At 42.2% G+C, this 16,430-nt stretch overlaps 1 protein-coding gene across 17 annotated transcripts in view; it reads left to right on the forward strand.

The window, feature by feature from the left end:
* ANK1 (ankyrin 1) overlaps positions 1-16,430 on the forward strand; it is a 218,210-nt gene that overhangs the window by 186,902 nt on the left and 14,878 nt on the right. For 14 of the 17 annotated variants that reach the window (XM_053216536.1, XM_027071250.2, XM_027071297.2 and 11 more), the window contains one exon: positions 13,177-13,735. In XM_053216536.1, coding sequence (XP_053072511.1) covers positions 13,177-13,735 — 559 coding nt within the window. The remainder of the gene's footprint in view (positions 1-13,176; positions 13,736-16,430) is intronic. The other 3 variants (XM_027071344.2, XM_027071334.2, XM_027071347.2) reach the window with 1 other exon arrangement.

The following is a 16,430-nucleotide window of genomic DNA, read 5'->3' on the forward strand; positions in this document are numbered from 1 at the left end:
ACCAGTCTTCTAGAGATGAAACTATAATGTGTAGGATGAAAAATACACTGAATGAGATTTGACATTACAGAAGAAAAGATTAAGGAATCTGACAACATAGCAATAAAAACTCTTCAAAATGAAACACAGAAAGAAAAGAATTTTTTTTTTAATCTTTATTTTTGAGAGAAGGAGACAGAGCATGAGCAGGGGAGGGGCAGACAGAGAGGGAGACACAGAATCCAAAGCAGCTCCAGGCTCTGAGCTTTCAGCACAGAGCCTGATGTGGACCTCAAACCCACGAACCATGAGATCATGACCCGAGCCGAAGCTGGATGCTCAACCAACTGAGCCACCCAAGTGCCCCAAGAAAAAAATTTTAAAGCATCAGTGAGCTATGGGACACTTTCAAGTGGCCTTATATATGTGGAAATAGTTTCCAACAGAGAATGGGTGAAAAAACATTTGAATAAATAAGGGTTGAAAAATGTCCAAATTTGTCAAAAACTAACTAATCCAAGAAGATTACACAAATCCAAGAAGTTCAGTGAACCACATGTACAAGAAAAATGGACACAATGATGCCAAGGCATATTTTAAGCAAATTGGTCAAACTAGTGATAGAGAAAGTCTTGAAAGCAGCCAAAGAAAAAGGGACATATTATGTATGAAAGAACAAAAGATAAGGATGACATCAGTGGTGCCTGGGTGGCTCAGTCAGTTGAGCATCTGACTCTTGATTTTGACCCAGGTCATGATCTCATGTTCGTGGGATTGAGACCTGTGTTGGACTTCATGCTGATGGCTTAGAGCCTGCTTGGGATGCTCTCCCTCCCTCTCTCTCTGCCCTTTCACTGCTCGCACTCTGTCTCTCAATAAATAAACGTAAAAAAGACTTTTTAAAAAGATAAGAATGACATCAAACTTCTTGTTGGAAACAATGCAAGTGCAAAGACAGTGGAGCAACATCTTTAAAGTAGACTAAATCTTTAAAGAGCATCTCTGACCTATAACTCTATGCCTAGCAAAAGTAGCTTTCAAAAATGAAAGCAAATTCATCCCCAGGAGACCCATGCTTCAAGCAATATTAAAAAAGAAACAATAGGGGCATGTGGGTGGCTCAGTCAGTTAAGCATCCATCCAGCTCTTGATCTTAACTCAGGTCTTGAGCTCAGGGTCATGAGTTTGAGCCCCACGTTGGGCTCCACCCTGGACATGAAGACTACTTTAAAAATAAATAAACAAATAAATAAATTAAATAATAAAAGTCTTTCAGGCCAAAGGAAAATGATATCAGACAGAAATATGGATCTACAAGAAGGAATTAACAATGCCAAAAACATTAACTGCAAGGATAAATACATAATTTTCTAATTAGTTACATTATTTCCTCATTATTGAAATCTCTTTAAAAGATAACTGTGTAAACAAAAATAACAATGATATAATGTTGGGTTCATAACACATGTGAAAGTGAAATGTATGACAACAATAGTACAAAAGTCAAAAAGTCAAGAGGGGAAAAATAGAAGTGTACTATTGTAAGGTGCTAATACTATATACCAAGTGGTATAATTTCACTTCAGAGTAGACTATGATAGGTCAAGGATGTGTATTATAAGCCTTAAAGCAACTATTGAAATAATAAAACAAAGAATTGTACCTAGTAATTCATCCAAATAGATCAGATGGAATCATAATAAATTTCAATTAATTCAAAAGACATAAAGGAAGAAAAAAGAGAAGAACAGATGGGACAAAGAAGGTAGAAATTAGCAAGTAATAGATTTAAACCTAAACACATTTTTAAATAAAGTTTATATATTTTGAGAGAGAGAACATGTGCACACAGGTGAGGGAGGGGCAGAGAGAGGGGGAGAAAGAGAATCCCAAGCAGGCTCCACACTGTCAGTGTAGAGCCCGACATGGGGCTTGATCTCATGAACCGCAAGATTACAACCTGAGCCACAATCAAGAGTTGGATGCATAACCAACTGAGTCACCCAGGCGCCCCTAAACCTAACCATACTAACAATCTCATTAAGTGTAAATGGTCTGAATACCCCAATGAAAAGGCAGAGATAGTCATAATGAATATATAGGTAAATCTCAACTATCCTCTTCAAACACAAATTCCTTAAAAGGATGAGAAAAGATAAACTGTGCTAACACTAATCAAAAGACAACTGGAATGGCTGTATTAGTATCAAACAAGTGGGTTTTAGAACAAAGAGTATTACCAGAGATGAAGAAAATAATTTCATAAGTAGTTCAAGCACATAACAATCCTAAATACTTATGTACCTAGTAAGATAGCTTTCAAATACATGAAGCAAAACCTGGGAAAACTGCAATGACAAGTAGACAAAACCACAGTTATAATGGAGACTTTAGTACCCCGTCTTAATAATTGATAGAACAAGTAGAAAAATCAGTAAACATATAGAAGATTTGAAAAACACTACCATCCAGCATGACCTTTATTGTTGACAGTTATAAATATTCCACTCCGTAACAGTAGCATGCATATTCTTTTCAGTTGCATCTGAAACTTACACTAACATGGACCATATTATAGACCATAAAGTAAGTCTTAGATTTAAAAGCATTTGAGATATACAAAGCATGTTCTCTGACCACAGTGAAATTAAATTAGAAAACAATAACAAAAAATCTGGAAAATCTTAAATATTTGGAAACCAAATAATACACTTCTAAATAACTCATGGGTCAAACAAGAGAGTAAAAGAGAAATTAGAACATATTCTGAAATGAATGTAAAGAAAAACACAAGATATCAAAATTTATAGGATTCCAGTTCTTGTGTGTTGGACTCAGCCTATCAATAGCTAATATTGTGGCTGGACTGACCCATGTGGTTCTTATGACTGCAAGATGCCCGTTAGCAATAACCACCAGGAAACTTCAGGGGGAAAAATTTTATTAGTTACAGAACCTGAAAATTACACAGCATACTTAGGGCCACACAGCACAGTTGTCAGGGGAAAAAAAGAGAGAAGAGAACAAGCTCAGGGCTAGGGTTCTCTATTTAGGGGGTTGAAAGTGGAGGCCTAGGGTTTCATGGGCTCACTCTTTATTGGTAAATTTAAAACATAAGAGTGGGAATTTAAAGCATGAGAAAAGAAAAATCAAGTGGCCCAAATGGTCATTGAAATCAACTGAGGTCTCCATAACAAGGGAGATTCAGTGGGGAAGGGTGGCCTGGCCCTTTATCTAGTCATGTGGTTGGCAATGTGTTTATTTGAGGTAGCCATCTTTGAAGGGGAAATATAGGCAATCAAAGCTTAGGTCAGACACTTGCATTATAAAAAGGAAAAAAAAAAAAAGGAAACAAAACCCACCAGTCAGGGCTTATCCTACACCAGTAAGGCAGTACTTAGGGGGGAATTTATGTCACTAACTGTCCACAAAAGAAAGGAGAAACATTCTCAAATCAATGACCTCATCTTCTACCTTAAGATATTAGAAAGAGAAGAACAAATTAAACCCAAAATGACCAGAAGAAAGGAAATAATAAAGGTCAGAGTAGATATCTCTGAAACTGAAAACAGAAAACAAACAAAAAACTAGGGAAAATCAATAAAATCAAACGTTGGTTCTTTGAAAAGATTGATAAAATTGACAGACCTTTAGCCAAACTGGTTAAGAAAAAGAGAAGACAAAAATTACCAATATCAGGAATAAGAGAGGTCATGTCACTACAAATTCTATAGATAGTAAAAAGATGATAAGGGATGGTTATGACAGTTTTATGCCAATAACTGAAAGCATAGATGAAATTGACAAATCTTTGAAAGATAATGTTATCAAAGCTCATAGAAAGAAATAGGTGACCCTAATAGCCCTATATATATTAAACTAAATTAATACTTAAAATTTCTACAAAGAAAACAGCAAGCCTAGATGGCATCACTGGTAAAATCCACCAAACATCTAAGGAAGAAATAATTCATGTAGAAAATGTAAAAGAATATAATACTTGCCCACTCATTCTATGAGGCCAGCATTACCGTGATATTAGGAGGGGAAATATTATTAGAAAGCTATAGACCAATATCCTTCATGAACATTTATGCAAAAAATTTAAATTTTATCAAGTCAAATCCAACAGGATATGTAAAAGGATAATACATTATGACCAAGTGGGGTTTATCCAAGGAATGCAAGGGTGGTTTAACATTCTAAGATATATCAATATCTGCTTCTCCATGTAATGAGCTTGGAAGCTGCCACTCTGTATGTACTAACAAGTAAGAAGCTGAATAGACTGAAACGTCAATTCTTCTAGGATCTGTAAGAGAGGTAAGGGCACAAGGCAAATTTGCTGCCCCCAAAACTGGAGAGTCTGACGGGGGGATATGGAGAATATGAATTTACCAGAGCAGGGACTCATGAGTGGAAACCACCTCAGGAGCCAATGCTGGGGTAGGAAAACCAGAACTATAACTGACAAATTGCTGGAGGCTCAGTGTAGACAACTCTGAGAGTTTAAAAACTTCAGGGGGACTTGGTCTGGGGAGGGGGGCGGTGCATAATTTTGTGAGATTTACCTCCAGAAGGTTCAACCAGTTTCCCACAATAAATTATCAGGAAAATCCCCTTGTGCTTCCAGCAGGGGGAGGAGAAAAGGAACTATTTTTAATTATGCCAGAGCACTGTTGTTCTTAACAAGGCCTGCCTTCAGGGGAAACTACTTAAGGAGAGCTTAACACCCTGGGGTTACTATCAGAGCCTAACTGATCTGGGGGGAGGGAACTACCCAACTCCAGTCAGCTAGCCTTCCTCTTGGGAGAAAGAAAATAAAATACCTAACTCCAGCCCATGCTAGCCATCTTTTCCCATCTAAAGTAAAGGGAAATTTTTGTAATACTTGTCAAGTTCACAGTCCAGAGGCATAGGCTTACTAAAGGTCTGAGACTTAATCACAGGACTACAGAATGCTTCCCCTTCCCCCACACTTCACCACTGCATTACTAAAGGCCTATTTACAGCAGTTCCTTTATCCAGGATATCATATCTGGATTTCAAGGAAAAGGTGTAAGATGTACTAAAAGGCAAAAAAAAAAACACAGTTTGAAGAGACAGAGCAAGCGTTAGAACCAGACATGGCAAGGGGTGTTGGAATTACCAGACTGGGAATTTAAAACAACTATGATTGGGGTGCCTGCGTGGCTCAGTCGATTAAGTGTCTGACTTTGGCTCAGGTCATGATCTTATGGTATGTGAGTTCAAACCCTGTGTCAGGCTCTGGGAAGACAGCTCAGAGCTAGGAACCTGCTTCACATTCTGTGTCTCCCTTTCTCTCTGCCCTCCCCTGCTCATGCTCTATCACTCTCTCAAAAAAAATAAATAAACATTTTAATAAATAGGAAAAGCCCCTGTGATGAATATGCTAGAGCTCTAATGGGTAAAGTAGACAGCATGTAGGAACAGATGGGCTGAATGATGGAAATCCTAAAAAAGAACCAGCAAGAAATACTAGAGATAGCACTGTAACAGAAATGAAGAATGCCTTTGATGGGCTTACTAGTGCACTGGACACAGCTGAGGAAAGGATCTCCGAGCTTGAGGCTCTGTCAACAGGAACCTCCAAAACCAAAAAGTAAAGAGAACAAAGACAAAAAAAAAAAAAAAAGAATAGAATATACAAGGAGTTTGGGGCAACTACAGAAGGTATAACATATGTATAATGGCAATACCAGATGGGGAAGAAAGAAAGGAATGAATAAATATTTGAAAAAATAATAATGACTGAGAATTTACCCCAAATTAGTATCAGACACCAACCCACAGATCCAGAAAGCTCAGAGAATACAGTAGGATAAATGCCCAAAACTATACTTTTCAACCTCATTTTCAAATCACACAAAGTCAAAGAGAAAGGAAAAAAATTCTGAGGGGGGGAGGCATAGTGAAAAAAACCACCTTACCTATAAAGGAACAAAGATAATATTACATCTGGCTTGTCCTAGAAGCCATGCAGACAAGAAGACAGTGGAGTGAAATATTTAGTGTTGAGAGGAAAAAACACCAACATAGAATTCTGTATCCTATAAAATTATACTTCAAAAGTGAAAGAGAAATAGACTTCCCAGACAACCAAAAATTGAGGGAATTTGTTGCCAGCAGACCTGTCTTGCAAAAAGTATTGAAAGAAGTTCTTTAGAGAGAAGGAAAACAATATAGGTGAGAAACCTGAATGTACATAAAGTTAGGAAGAGCATCGAAGAAAGATTAAGTGAAAATTAAATAAAAATTTAAGTTTTCTTGCTCTTAGTTGATCTACGGTTTGTTTAATAGCAATAATGTATTCAATTATGTATGCTTCTGTACGTATCTTATGCATGTACACATACACATACGCACATATATATGTGCTTATACATAAGTGAAATGAACAAGTGATAGCACAGCAATGGTAGAAGGGATGAGAGGGAGGAATTAAGATCATTTTGTTGTAAGGAACTCACACTACCTGTGCTATACTGCTATTTGAAAGTGGACTATAGAAGTGTATATTGCAAATTCTAGGACAACCACTAAAAAATTTTTTAAAGAAGCATAAATAATATGCTAAGAAAGGAGAAAAGATAGAATATAAAATGCTCAATTAAAACCACAAAAGGCAGAAAAAGAGTAGAAGACAAAAATAGGAACAAAGAACAAGGGCAACAAATAGAAAACAGTAATATGATAGATATTAATCCAACTATCAGTAAACACTTTGAGAGTCAGTGGTCTAAGTGTACCAATTAAAAGACTGTGAGAATGGATCAAAAAATACATCTTGTCTACATGAAACCCACTTTAAATATAAAGACACATGTAGATTAAAAGTAAATACATGGACAAAAATACATCATGTTAACACTAATCAAAAGAGTGTAGGAGAAGCTAGATTAATTTCATACAGAGCAGACTTCAAAGCAAAGAAAATTATCAGAGATAATGAGGAGCATTACATAATGATAAAGGGATCAATTCTCCAAGAAGACCTAATAATCCTTAACATGTATGTGCCTAACGACAGAGCATCAAACTATGAGAGGCAAAAACTGAGAGAGCAAGAAGGAGAAATAGATGAATCCACTATCAGAGTTGGAAACTTCAACAACCCTGTATCAGAAATGGACAGACCCAGTAGGCAGAAAATTGGTCAACACCACCATCATCAGCTGGATGTAACTGGCATTTGTAGACTACTTCATCCAACAACAGCAGAATACACATTCTCCTCAAGCTCACATGGTACATTCACCAAAGTAGGCCATAATCTGGGCCATAAAACACACCTTAACAAATTTAAAAGAATATAAATGACAAATCAATGTAATTCATCAGATTAATAAACTAAAAAAGAAAAAGCATATGATTACCACAATAGATGCAGAAAAAGTATTTAACAATTCCTACATCCATTCCTTGTTAGAAAACAAACAAAAAGCTCCTAGCAAAGTAGGAATAGAAAGGAATTCATTCAACCTGATAAATCATATCTATAAAAAACCTAAAGCTAACATTACATTAATGGTAAGAGACTCAATGCTTATGAATTGATGAACTGAATGTTACGTAGTAACAAGACAATGATGCCTACTCTCACTGCTTTTGTTCAACATTAGGGATGCTAACCTCTTTGGCCTCAGCCACAGCAACTTCTTACTAGATATGTCTCCAGAGGCAAGGGAAATAAAAGCAAACATGAACTATTGGGACCTCCTCAAGATAAAAACTTCTGCATAGCAAAGGAAATAACAAACCAAGCTAAAAGGCAACCAAATGGAAATGGGAGATGATATTTGCAAATGACATATCAGATAAAGGGTTACTATGCAAAATCTATATAGAACTTATCAAACTCACACCTGAAAAAACAAATAATCCAGTGAAGAAATGAGCAAAAGACGGGAACAGACACTTTTCCAAAGAAGACATCCAGATGGCTCACAGACACATGAAAAGATGCTCAACATCACTCATCATCAGGAAAATACAAATCAAAACCACAATGAGATACCACCACACACCTGTCAGAATGGCTAAAATTAACAACTCAGGAAACAACAGATGTTGGCAAGGATACAGAGAAAGAGGAACACTTTTGCACTGCTGGTGGGAATGCAATCTGGTGCAGCCACTCTGGAAAACGGTATGGAGGTTTCTCAAAAAATTAAAAATAGAGCTTCCCTATGACTCAGCAATTGCACTACCGGGTTTTTATCCAAAAGATACAAAAATGCTGAATTGAAGGGTCATATGCATCCCAATGTTTATAGCAGTACCATCAACAATAGCCAAATTATGGAAAGAGCCCAAATTTCCATCGACTGATGAATGGATAAAGAAGATGTGGTACACACACACACACACACGAATATTATTCGGTGATGGAAAAAATGAAATCTTGCCATTTGCAACAATGTGGATAGAGCTAGAATGTATTATGTTAAACAAAACAAGTCAGAGAAAGATAAATATATGATTCAGAGAAATTGCATTTTTCAGACAAAAATAAATATATGTGGAATTTAAGAAACAAAATAGATGAACATGGGGAAGGAAAGGAAAAATAATATAAAAACAAGGAGGCAAACCATAGGAGACTCTTAAAATACAAAGAACAAACTGAGGGTTGCTTGAGGGGTGTTGGGTGGGGGGATGAGATAAATGGGTGATGGACATTAAGGAGGGCATTTGTTGGGATGAGCACTGGGTATTATATGCAAGCAATGAATCACTAAATTCTACTCCTGAAACCATTATTGCACTATACGTTAACTAACTTGGATTTAAGTAAAATTAAAAAAAAAAAATACAGATGCTAGCCAGTACAATAAGCAAGAGAAATATAAAGCAACCAGACTGGAAAGATAGAAGTAAACTGTCTCTATTCACAGACAATAAGATCACCAATATAAAAAAATCTAATGGAATCTACAAAAAGTGATTAATAAGTGTGTTTAGTAAGGTTGCAGGATACAAGTTCAGTATCTAAAATCAATTGAATTTCTATATTCTTTATCCTAGCAGTGAACAATTTTAAATTGAAATTTTGAAAAGAATATCATTTACAATAACATTGAAAACATTGAAATACTTGGAGAAAAATCTGATAAAATGAAAGACTTATGCATTGGAAACTACGAAACATTGCTGAAAACAGTTGAAGAAGACCTAAATACATGTAGAGGTGCACCTTGTTAATGGGTCAGAAGACTTGATATTGTCAGTTCTCCTTTAACGGATCTGTATGTTTGATGCAATCCCGATCAAAACCCCTGTAGGCTTTTTTTGTAAACAAAGTCGTTCTAAAATTCGTATGTAAAGGACCTAGAATATCCAAGACAACTTTGAAAATGAACAAAATTGGAGGACTCACACTACCTGACTTCAAGACTCATTACAAAGCTACAGTAATTATTACAGTTGTGGTACTGTCATAAAGATGAATGAATTAGTGGAACAGAATGGAGTCCAGAAACAGATCCATATATATATATGAACAACTGATTTTCAACAAAAGTACAAAGGCAGTTTGGTGGATAAAGGATAATTTTTACAAGTGGGGCTGGAACAATTGGATATTCATAAGCAAAAATGAACTTGGATTCCTACCTTGCATCAGCATATACAAAATTTAACTCAAAAGGGATGGTAGACTAAATGTACAACTGAACATAAAAACTTCTAGAAATAAACATAGAACTATTAAACTTCTAGAAGAAAACATGAAAGAAAACCTTAGAAATCTCGGGTAAGGCAAAGATTTCTTAGCCCCAACTCCATAAGTACAATCTGTAAAAGAACAAATTGGTAAATTGGGCTTCATCAGAAACAAAAACCTGCTTTTCAAAATACACTATTGTGAAAGTGAAAAGATAAGCTACGGTTTGGGAAAAAATACTGGAAATAATCATCTGATATAAGACTTGTATCCAGAATATGTAAAGAACTCTCAAAACTCAATAATAAGAAAACAAACAACCCAGTTTTTAGCAGAGCAGATTTGAACAGTTAACCCCGAAGATACAAAGATGGCAAAGAAACACATAAAAAGGTGTTCAACACTAATACCCATTAGGGAAATACAAGGAGATACCACTACACCCCTGTCAGAATGGCTAAAATGAAAAAGGTTGATCATACCAGGTGTCACTGAGGATAGGGAGGAACTGGCACTCTCATAACATTGCTGGTGGGAATGTAAAATGAAACAGCCAATTTGGAAAGCACTTTTGTTTCTTAAGACGTTAAAGTACACCTATCATATGATCCAGCCACGCTACTCCTAGGTGTGTACCCTAAAGAAACAAAGCATATGTTCACATAGACAAGCAGCTTTATTTGTAACAGCCCCAGACTGGAAGCAACTCAAATGTCGATTAACAGGTAAATGGGTAAACTGTGGTGCATCTAATGGAATACAGCTCAGCAGTAACAATGGATAAATCATCAATACATCCAACAGCAAGGATGACACCCAAATAGGCCAAGTGAAAGAAGCCAGATTAAAAAAAAAAGTACATACTAATTCCATTTATGTAAAGTTCTGGGAAATGCAAACTAATGTATAGTGTCAGACAGCAGATCAGTGGTTACCTGGGAGCACGGACACAGAAGGAAGGATTATAAAGCATGAAGACACCTTTCAAAGGTGATGAATATCCCTCTTTTCATTGTGGTGATGGTTTCATGAAACTCATCAAATTATCTGCTTTAAATATGCGCACTTACTGTATGTCAACTATACCTCAATAAAGCAATTTTAAAAGATACTAATGGCAAAATCTAGTAGACCAGACCACTCTTACTATGTGCCCTGAGCTAGTTGCTGTACCTCTAGTTCCCTAATCTATAAAGTAGGAGTGATACTGCCTTACTCGTAGGGTTGTTGTGACAATTAAAAATAACATATTTGGTATGTTCTATACAAAATGGATGCTCAATTAGTAACTGCAATAATATGATAATGCCCTCAAGAATAAGAAGAGAATAATCACTTGACTCTAAAATGTTCGGCTCACATATATTCCAGAGAGATTACTGTGGATGGTTTGAAGGCCCTTGGCCCTGGTTTCCCAATGGGTCATGGTTTCACATACAGTCACTTTGACTTAACATGGGAAGATCTGTTCTGCCCATTTTTCCTACTTTCCCACCTCCTCTTTGTTCCTCCTCTTTTGGCCAGAGCTGAAAGGGGAGTCCTTTAGCCTTGGCAAACGCAGCCCTGCCCTCCCAGCCACCTCACCACCTGATGGTCTCTTCGTCCTCCTTCTCATTTTGGGACCTGGAATCACATAGACTTGTAGAGATCGGTCAGCGAGAGAACTCTCCTGGGAAGATTAAGGGAGACTGTATGTCAATCACACAGCATGGCTCCTGGCTCCTGGAACACATCTTTAAGTCAGCAGTTGTGGTTTGGCTAAATATGGCTGAGGTCATCCACTCTGGCTCCTGTACCCTCCTCACACTCTGGAGCGCTCTGGCCAACGGATTCCCAATCCTGTTCTAAGAAAGTGGGAGGAGGAGGGAGACACCACCCCTGCCCTCAAAGGGTGTACAGTCCCATGACCCAGCTCAGTGAGGGAACCTAGGATGGGCTCAGAGATTGCCAAAACAAGGTGAGCTGAAGTCTCAGGGAAAACGTCGTGAAAAAAGAGGATGACGGGAGCCTGTCTTGTTTGTGTGCGTTGGTGTGTTTGTAATCCTCAGCCCTTCACCCGGTACCTGGCACGTAAGCGGGCCTCAGTTCACACCTTTTGGTTGAACAAGTGAGTTAATGAGGAGAGCAGCAGATGGTATTGTGTCAAGTAGAGAAGAACTGGGAGAACAGGAGCTGAGTTCCAGACTTGGGATAGGAGGGTCCATGTGGCCGGAAGAAAGGCCAGGCCCTGGGAAGAGCTGGATGTGGGGTGGTGAGGGGTGAATGGCGGGATGGAGAGTCTGAACGCTAGGTTAGGGGCCTCTCTGGCACAGGGAGGTCCTTAGAGACGCTGTAGGGGCGGCCTCGCCCATCCCCAGGGGTCCTGCTCTAAACCCCGGTTCCCCAGACGAGCTGAGCTGACTGGAGAAGCTTGTGTTCCGGTCCCTTCTCCCACCCACAGATGGGTACCAGCTCTGAAGGGGAGGCAGAGGCCCTCTTTGCCCTATCCATGGACCCCCACTCCTGGCTGGAGGAGAGCAGAGGGGCCAACTGACAGAACGTGCCCTTTCAGCTCGCATTCAGATTCCTCGTACACGTACACGTGCCACTCACCCAGGCTCCTAGTTGCTGCTGAACGTCAGGGAGCGAGTGCCAGAGCCAACCAGAAGAAGAGCAGGGCCTCTTGTCTGAGCCAGTCTCAAGGAGCAGCCAGAGGAACAGGCTGTGGTGACCCTCGGGCCATGCATGCAGCGGCCTGAGCTGGCTGACTGCTGACCTGGAGCTGGTGTGAACTGAGCAGGGCCAGGAGTGTCAGGGCAGATGTGCCGGGGCCTCCTGCTGCCCTCTGACCTGGCCTCCTATTTTGAATGCTTAGAACTCTCCCTTGTGCCACTTTAGAGCACTCAGCATTTCCAGAACCAGTCTGCAACTTGAGGAAAAGTTACTTCATCTGGAACCAAATGGTTTGCCATTTGACCAGCGCTCGGAGGGTGGGTGTTCGGTGCACCCCGTTAGACCCTCCAAGGCAGCTTGGTTATTGCCCCCAGACCTGGGTGGGCAGTACCCTCCCTTGAAGGTACATTCCTGACTGATACCCCAAGGACTGTGCTAAAGGAATGTTTCAAGCAAAGAAAGAGCAACATTTCTTTCTGCCCAGACATCAAGAAGTGGGCTTTCCTCTGGTTAGACAGATTGGAGCACAAATCCTTTGACTCAAGGCTTCTTGATCTAGCGCTCTGAACTGGACAAGAAAGAATTCCAATCTCTTCTCTTTGCCATTCAGCAAAGGATCCCTCGTCCCCACCCCCTACTTCCTGGCTGTCTCCCACAGAGCCTTGTTTCTCCTGCCCTGGTGCCCCGGGCAGCAGCCACAAGCCTGAGCATTGGACACGGAGCTTGGAAAGCCCCCTCCCCGGAATGTGCATGCATTTTCAATGGCTGTGCCTGTGTGTGTGCGTGTGTGTGGATTTGCACGTAAGTGTGTGTGACAAAAATCGCTTCTGGAGCATGTTGCCCTCTGTCTGCCCATCCAGGTTACTCCTCGCTGCAGGACGAGCTGCTGTCCCCTGCCTCCCTGCAGTACGCACTTCCCTCTCCGCTGCGTGCAGACCAGTACTGGAACGAGGTGGCCGTCATAGATGCCATCCCATTGGCGGCCACGGAGCATGACACCATGCTGGAGATGTCTGACATGCAGGTGTGGTCCGCGGGCCTCACACCCTCCCTGGTCACTGCTGAGGACTCCTCTCTGGAGTGCAGCAAGGCCGAGGACTCTGACGCCACCGGCCATGAGTGGAAGCTGGAAGGGGTGCTCTCCGAGGGACCCCAGGGCCCCATGCTGGGCTCTCTGGACCTTGTGGAGGATGACACAGTGGATTCAGATGCCACAAATGGCCTTATCGATTTGCTTGACCAGGAAGAAGGTCAGAGGTCAGAAGAGAAGCTGCCAGGTCATAAGAGTCAGGAGGACTCCACAGGTGTAGGTCAAGACTCAGAGAATGAAGTGTCTCTTGTTTCAGGCCAGCAGAGGGTGCAAGCCCACATCACAGAATCCCCCAGCGTGAGTCGGGTGATGGAGACCAGCCAGGACAGGTAAGGGCCGGGCTGCCATGACAGGATACGTTTCGTCTTCCTGGGCTTCGGGTGAGATGGTGCCTGACAGTGAGTACAGAGGGAATGCTCATGTGCTGCCGCTGACCTTGACCCTGCGCTCTAACTGCCCAGGAGCAAAGCAGCTCAGCGTGGCGCCAGCTGGCCTGTGAAGTCACCCAGCCCTCGCTCAGCCCTCTGTCCTGTAGGAGTGGAGCAGTGATCTGTAAAGGCCAGTCCTCGCCCAGGATGCCCCTGGGTGTGGCCAGCAGGGGAGAGGCCGGGGCGTTGGGACAGGGAAGGGTGCTAGGAGAGAGAGATTGTAAGGCTTGGTAGAGCCACCTCTCCAAAGTGCAGCTGAGGGTAGGTGCCCTGGGCCCTTTCTGTTGGGTGCTTGGCTGTTGAAGACCATATTTAGAAACCCAAAAGCAGCAGGGCCCAGGGAAGTTATTCAGGCAGTCTCACACCCTGCGTGTGACCGAGCTGATAATGGCGCCCCCTTTGAAACTGTCCCCCTTTGAAAGTGTGAGGCTGGTGGGCTTATTGGGGCAGGACAGAGCTTTCATCTACTGAGAGACAGGTGATTCTCCTGGGCTGCTCCTGTGCCTGTAGCGGGACAGCAGCTTGGATGGTTCAGGCAGAAGGGCCTTCTGCAGATGCTGTAGAAGCCACAGGCCCGACTCACATCCATGGCAGTGGGCCCACCATACCCTAGGGCTGGGCAGAATGTGGAGGGTCACTTTGGCCTTCCTGGACTGGCATAGGAACTGGGCCACAGTGGCCCTTTCCTCCATATCACTTCCTAGATTTTCCCTAAAGCAAGGAGAGAGTTCACATGCTCCCTGAAGGCTGTGCACAGCCAGCACACCCAGGTTGCTCAGGTCTGGCCAGGCCGTGGGAAATCTATTCTCACTTCCTCTTCCCACCCACATCCCCCCTCAGACCCTCTCAGAAGCCCAGTCTGACCGGGTCCACTCAGTGTGACCCAAGTACCGACGTAGGAGGGAAGAGAAAGCCATTTACAAGAGGAGACAGCAGGGATTTATTTTGTTTGGGTTTTGTTTCCTAAATGAATCCTTTGTTTAGTGGGGAGAATTGGACAGACTGAGTAGAGTGAAATACTGGCATGCCTGTGACAGAGGCCATCACCCAACAACCTGTGGTAACCATTCATTCAGCAGGCATTGAGGGCGCACTATGTGCCAGCCGCTGCACCACTGTCCCAGCAGGGCCACCAAATGGGGAACCAGAAGGCCTGGTGCCAGTGCAGGGTGTGGTACAGCTTGGCTCTCTGTCCTTGGTCAGCCCTCCGGTGGGGACAGATGAATGTCATTCACTCACCCAACAGTATGTATTGCGTGCCTACTGTGTGCCAGGCACCTATAAATGTGCCTCGGTGCTGAAGATGTGGCATTGAACAAAACACAGAAAAGTCTCCCATCTGCAGAGAGTGTGTGGTCTAGTGAGGAAATGGACAATAAATGAGATAAAGCCAAATAAATGGAAAGTATTTAAAAGGTAAAAGTTAGATGATAGTGCTAAAAAGGAAAATAAAGGAGGGAAGAGGGTGGGATGCACATACCTGTGTGGAGAGGGGATGGCCAAAATGAGGGATTGGGTAGCAGGGGAGGCCTGAGTCTGTGACGTTGGAGTGAAGACCAGAAGGAATTAAGGGGTGAACCATATGAATACCAGAGGGGACATATCCAGCAGAAGACACAGCCAGTGCAAAGTTCTTGTGGTAGAACATGCATGGCCTAGTCGAGGACCAGTGAGAAGGTCACTGATCACAGCAGAGTGATGGAAGGAGCTAATGGGGCCAGACACGTCCAGCCTTGAGTTCCTAGAAAGACTTTGGCATTCATTGGGTGGGATGGTGAGCCACTGGAGGGTTTTGAGCAGAGGGAGTGAGGTGATGTGGCAGCTGCCTTGAGAACAGCCTGACAGGGCCAGGGGTCAGGCAGAGGCAGGGAGATGAGCCAGGAGGTAAGAGTTGCTACTAGTATGGACCAAGATGGCGGCAGTTCTGGCGGTAAGAAATGATTGTGTTCAGGTTATATGCTTGAAAGTTGAACAAACAAGAGGTTTGCTGACAAATAAGACATGGAGTGTGAGAGAGAGAAGTCTAAGAGTTCCCTAATGTCCTTGACCTGACAACTGGAAGGATGAAGAGGCTATGTAGTGCAGGGTGGGGAAGACTGGGCAGAACAGGGAGGGGGGGGAAGTCAGGAGTATGGACTTGATCGTGCTATCCCTGAGATGCCTGTTAGAGCCCCCCAGAGCAAAGACGTTCAGGAGGCAGCTGGGCATATACATCTGCAGCTTGAGGAAGAGATTCTGTGTGCACACCTGGGCATCATGAGGACACAGGTGGGATGTGAAGCCATGGATTGAACGAGCTCACTTAGGAAGTAGATGTAGGTAGAGATGAGGTCTGAGAACTGAGCCTGAGGTGGCCCAGTGCTCAGACATCAGAGACATTAGGAGAAACTGACAAAGGACACTGAGAAGTGGTAGCTAGAGAGAGGGGAAAACCAGGCAAATGTGGTATCCAGAAGCCATAGAAGATTGTGTTTCCATGGGGAGAGAGTGGTCGCCTTATTGGATGAGCACTGGGATAAGGACTGTGGAGTGCAGGTGGCCTGGAGGGCTGGAGGGAGGCAGAGGAGGTGATGGGCATGGAGACCTGGGTGACAGC

The sequence above is a fragment of the Acinonyx jubatus genome, chromosome B1 (genome assembly GCF_027475565.1).
Source record: "Acinonyx jubatus isolate Ajub_Pintada_27869175 chromosome B1, VMU_Ajub_asm_v1.0, whole genome shotgun sequence".
Taxonomy (NCBI): Eukaryota; Metazoa; Chordata; class Mammalia; order Carnivora; family Felidae; genus Acinonyx; species Acinonyx jubatus.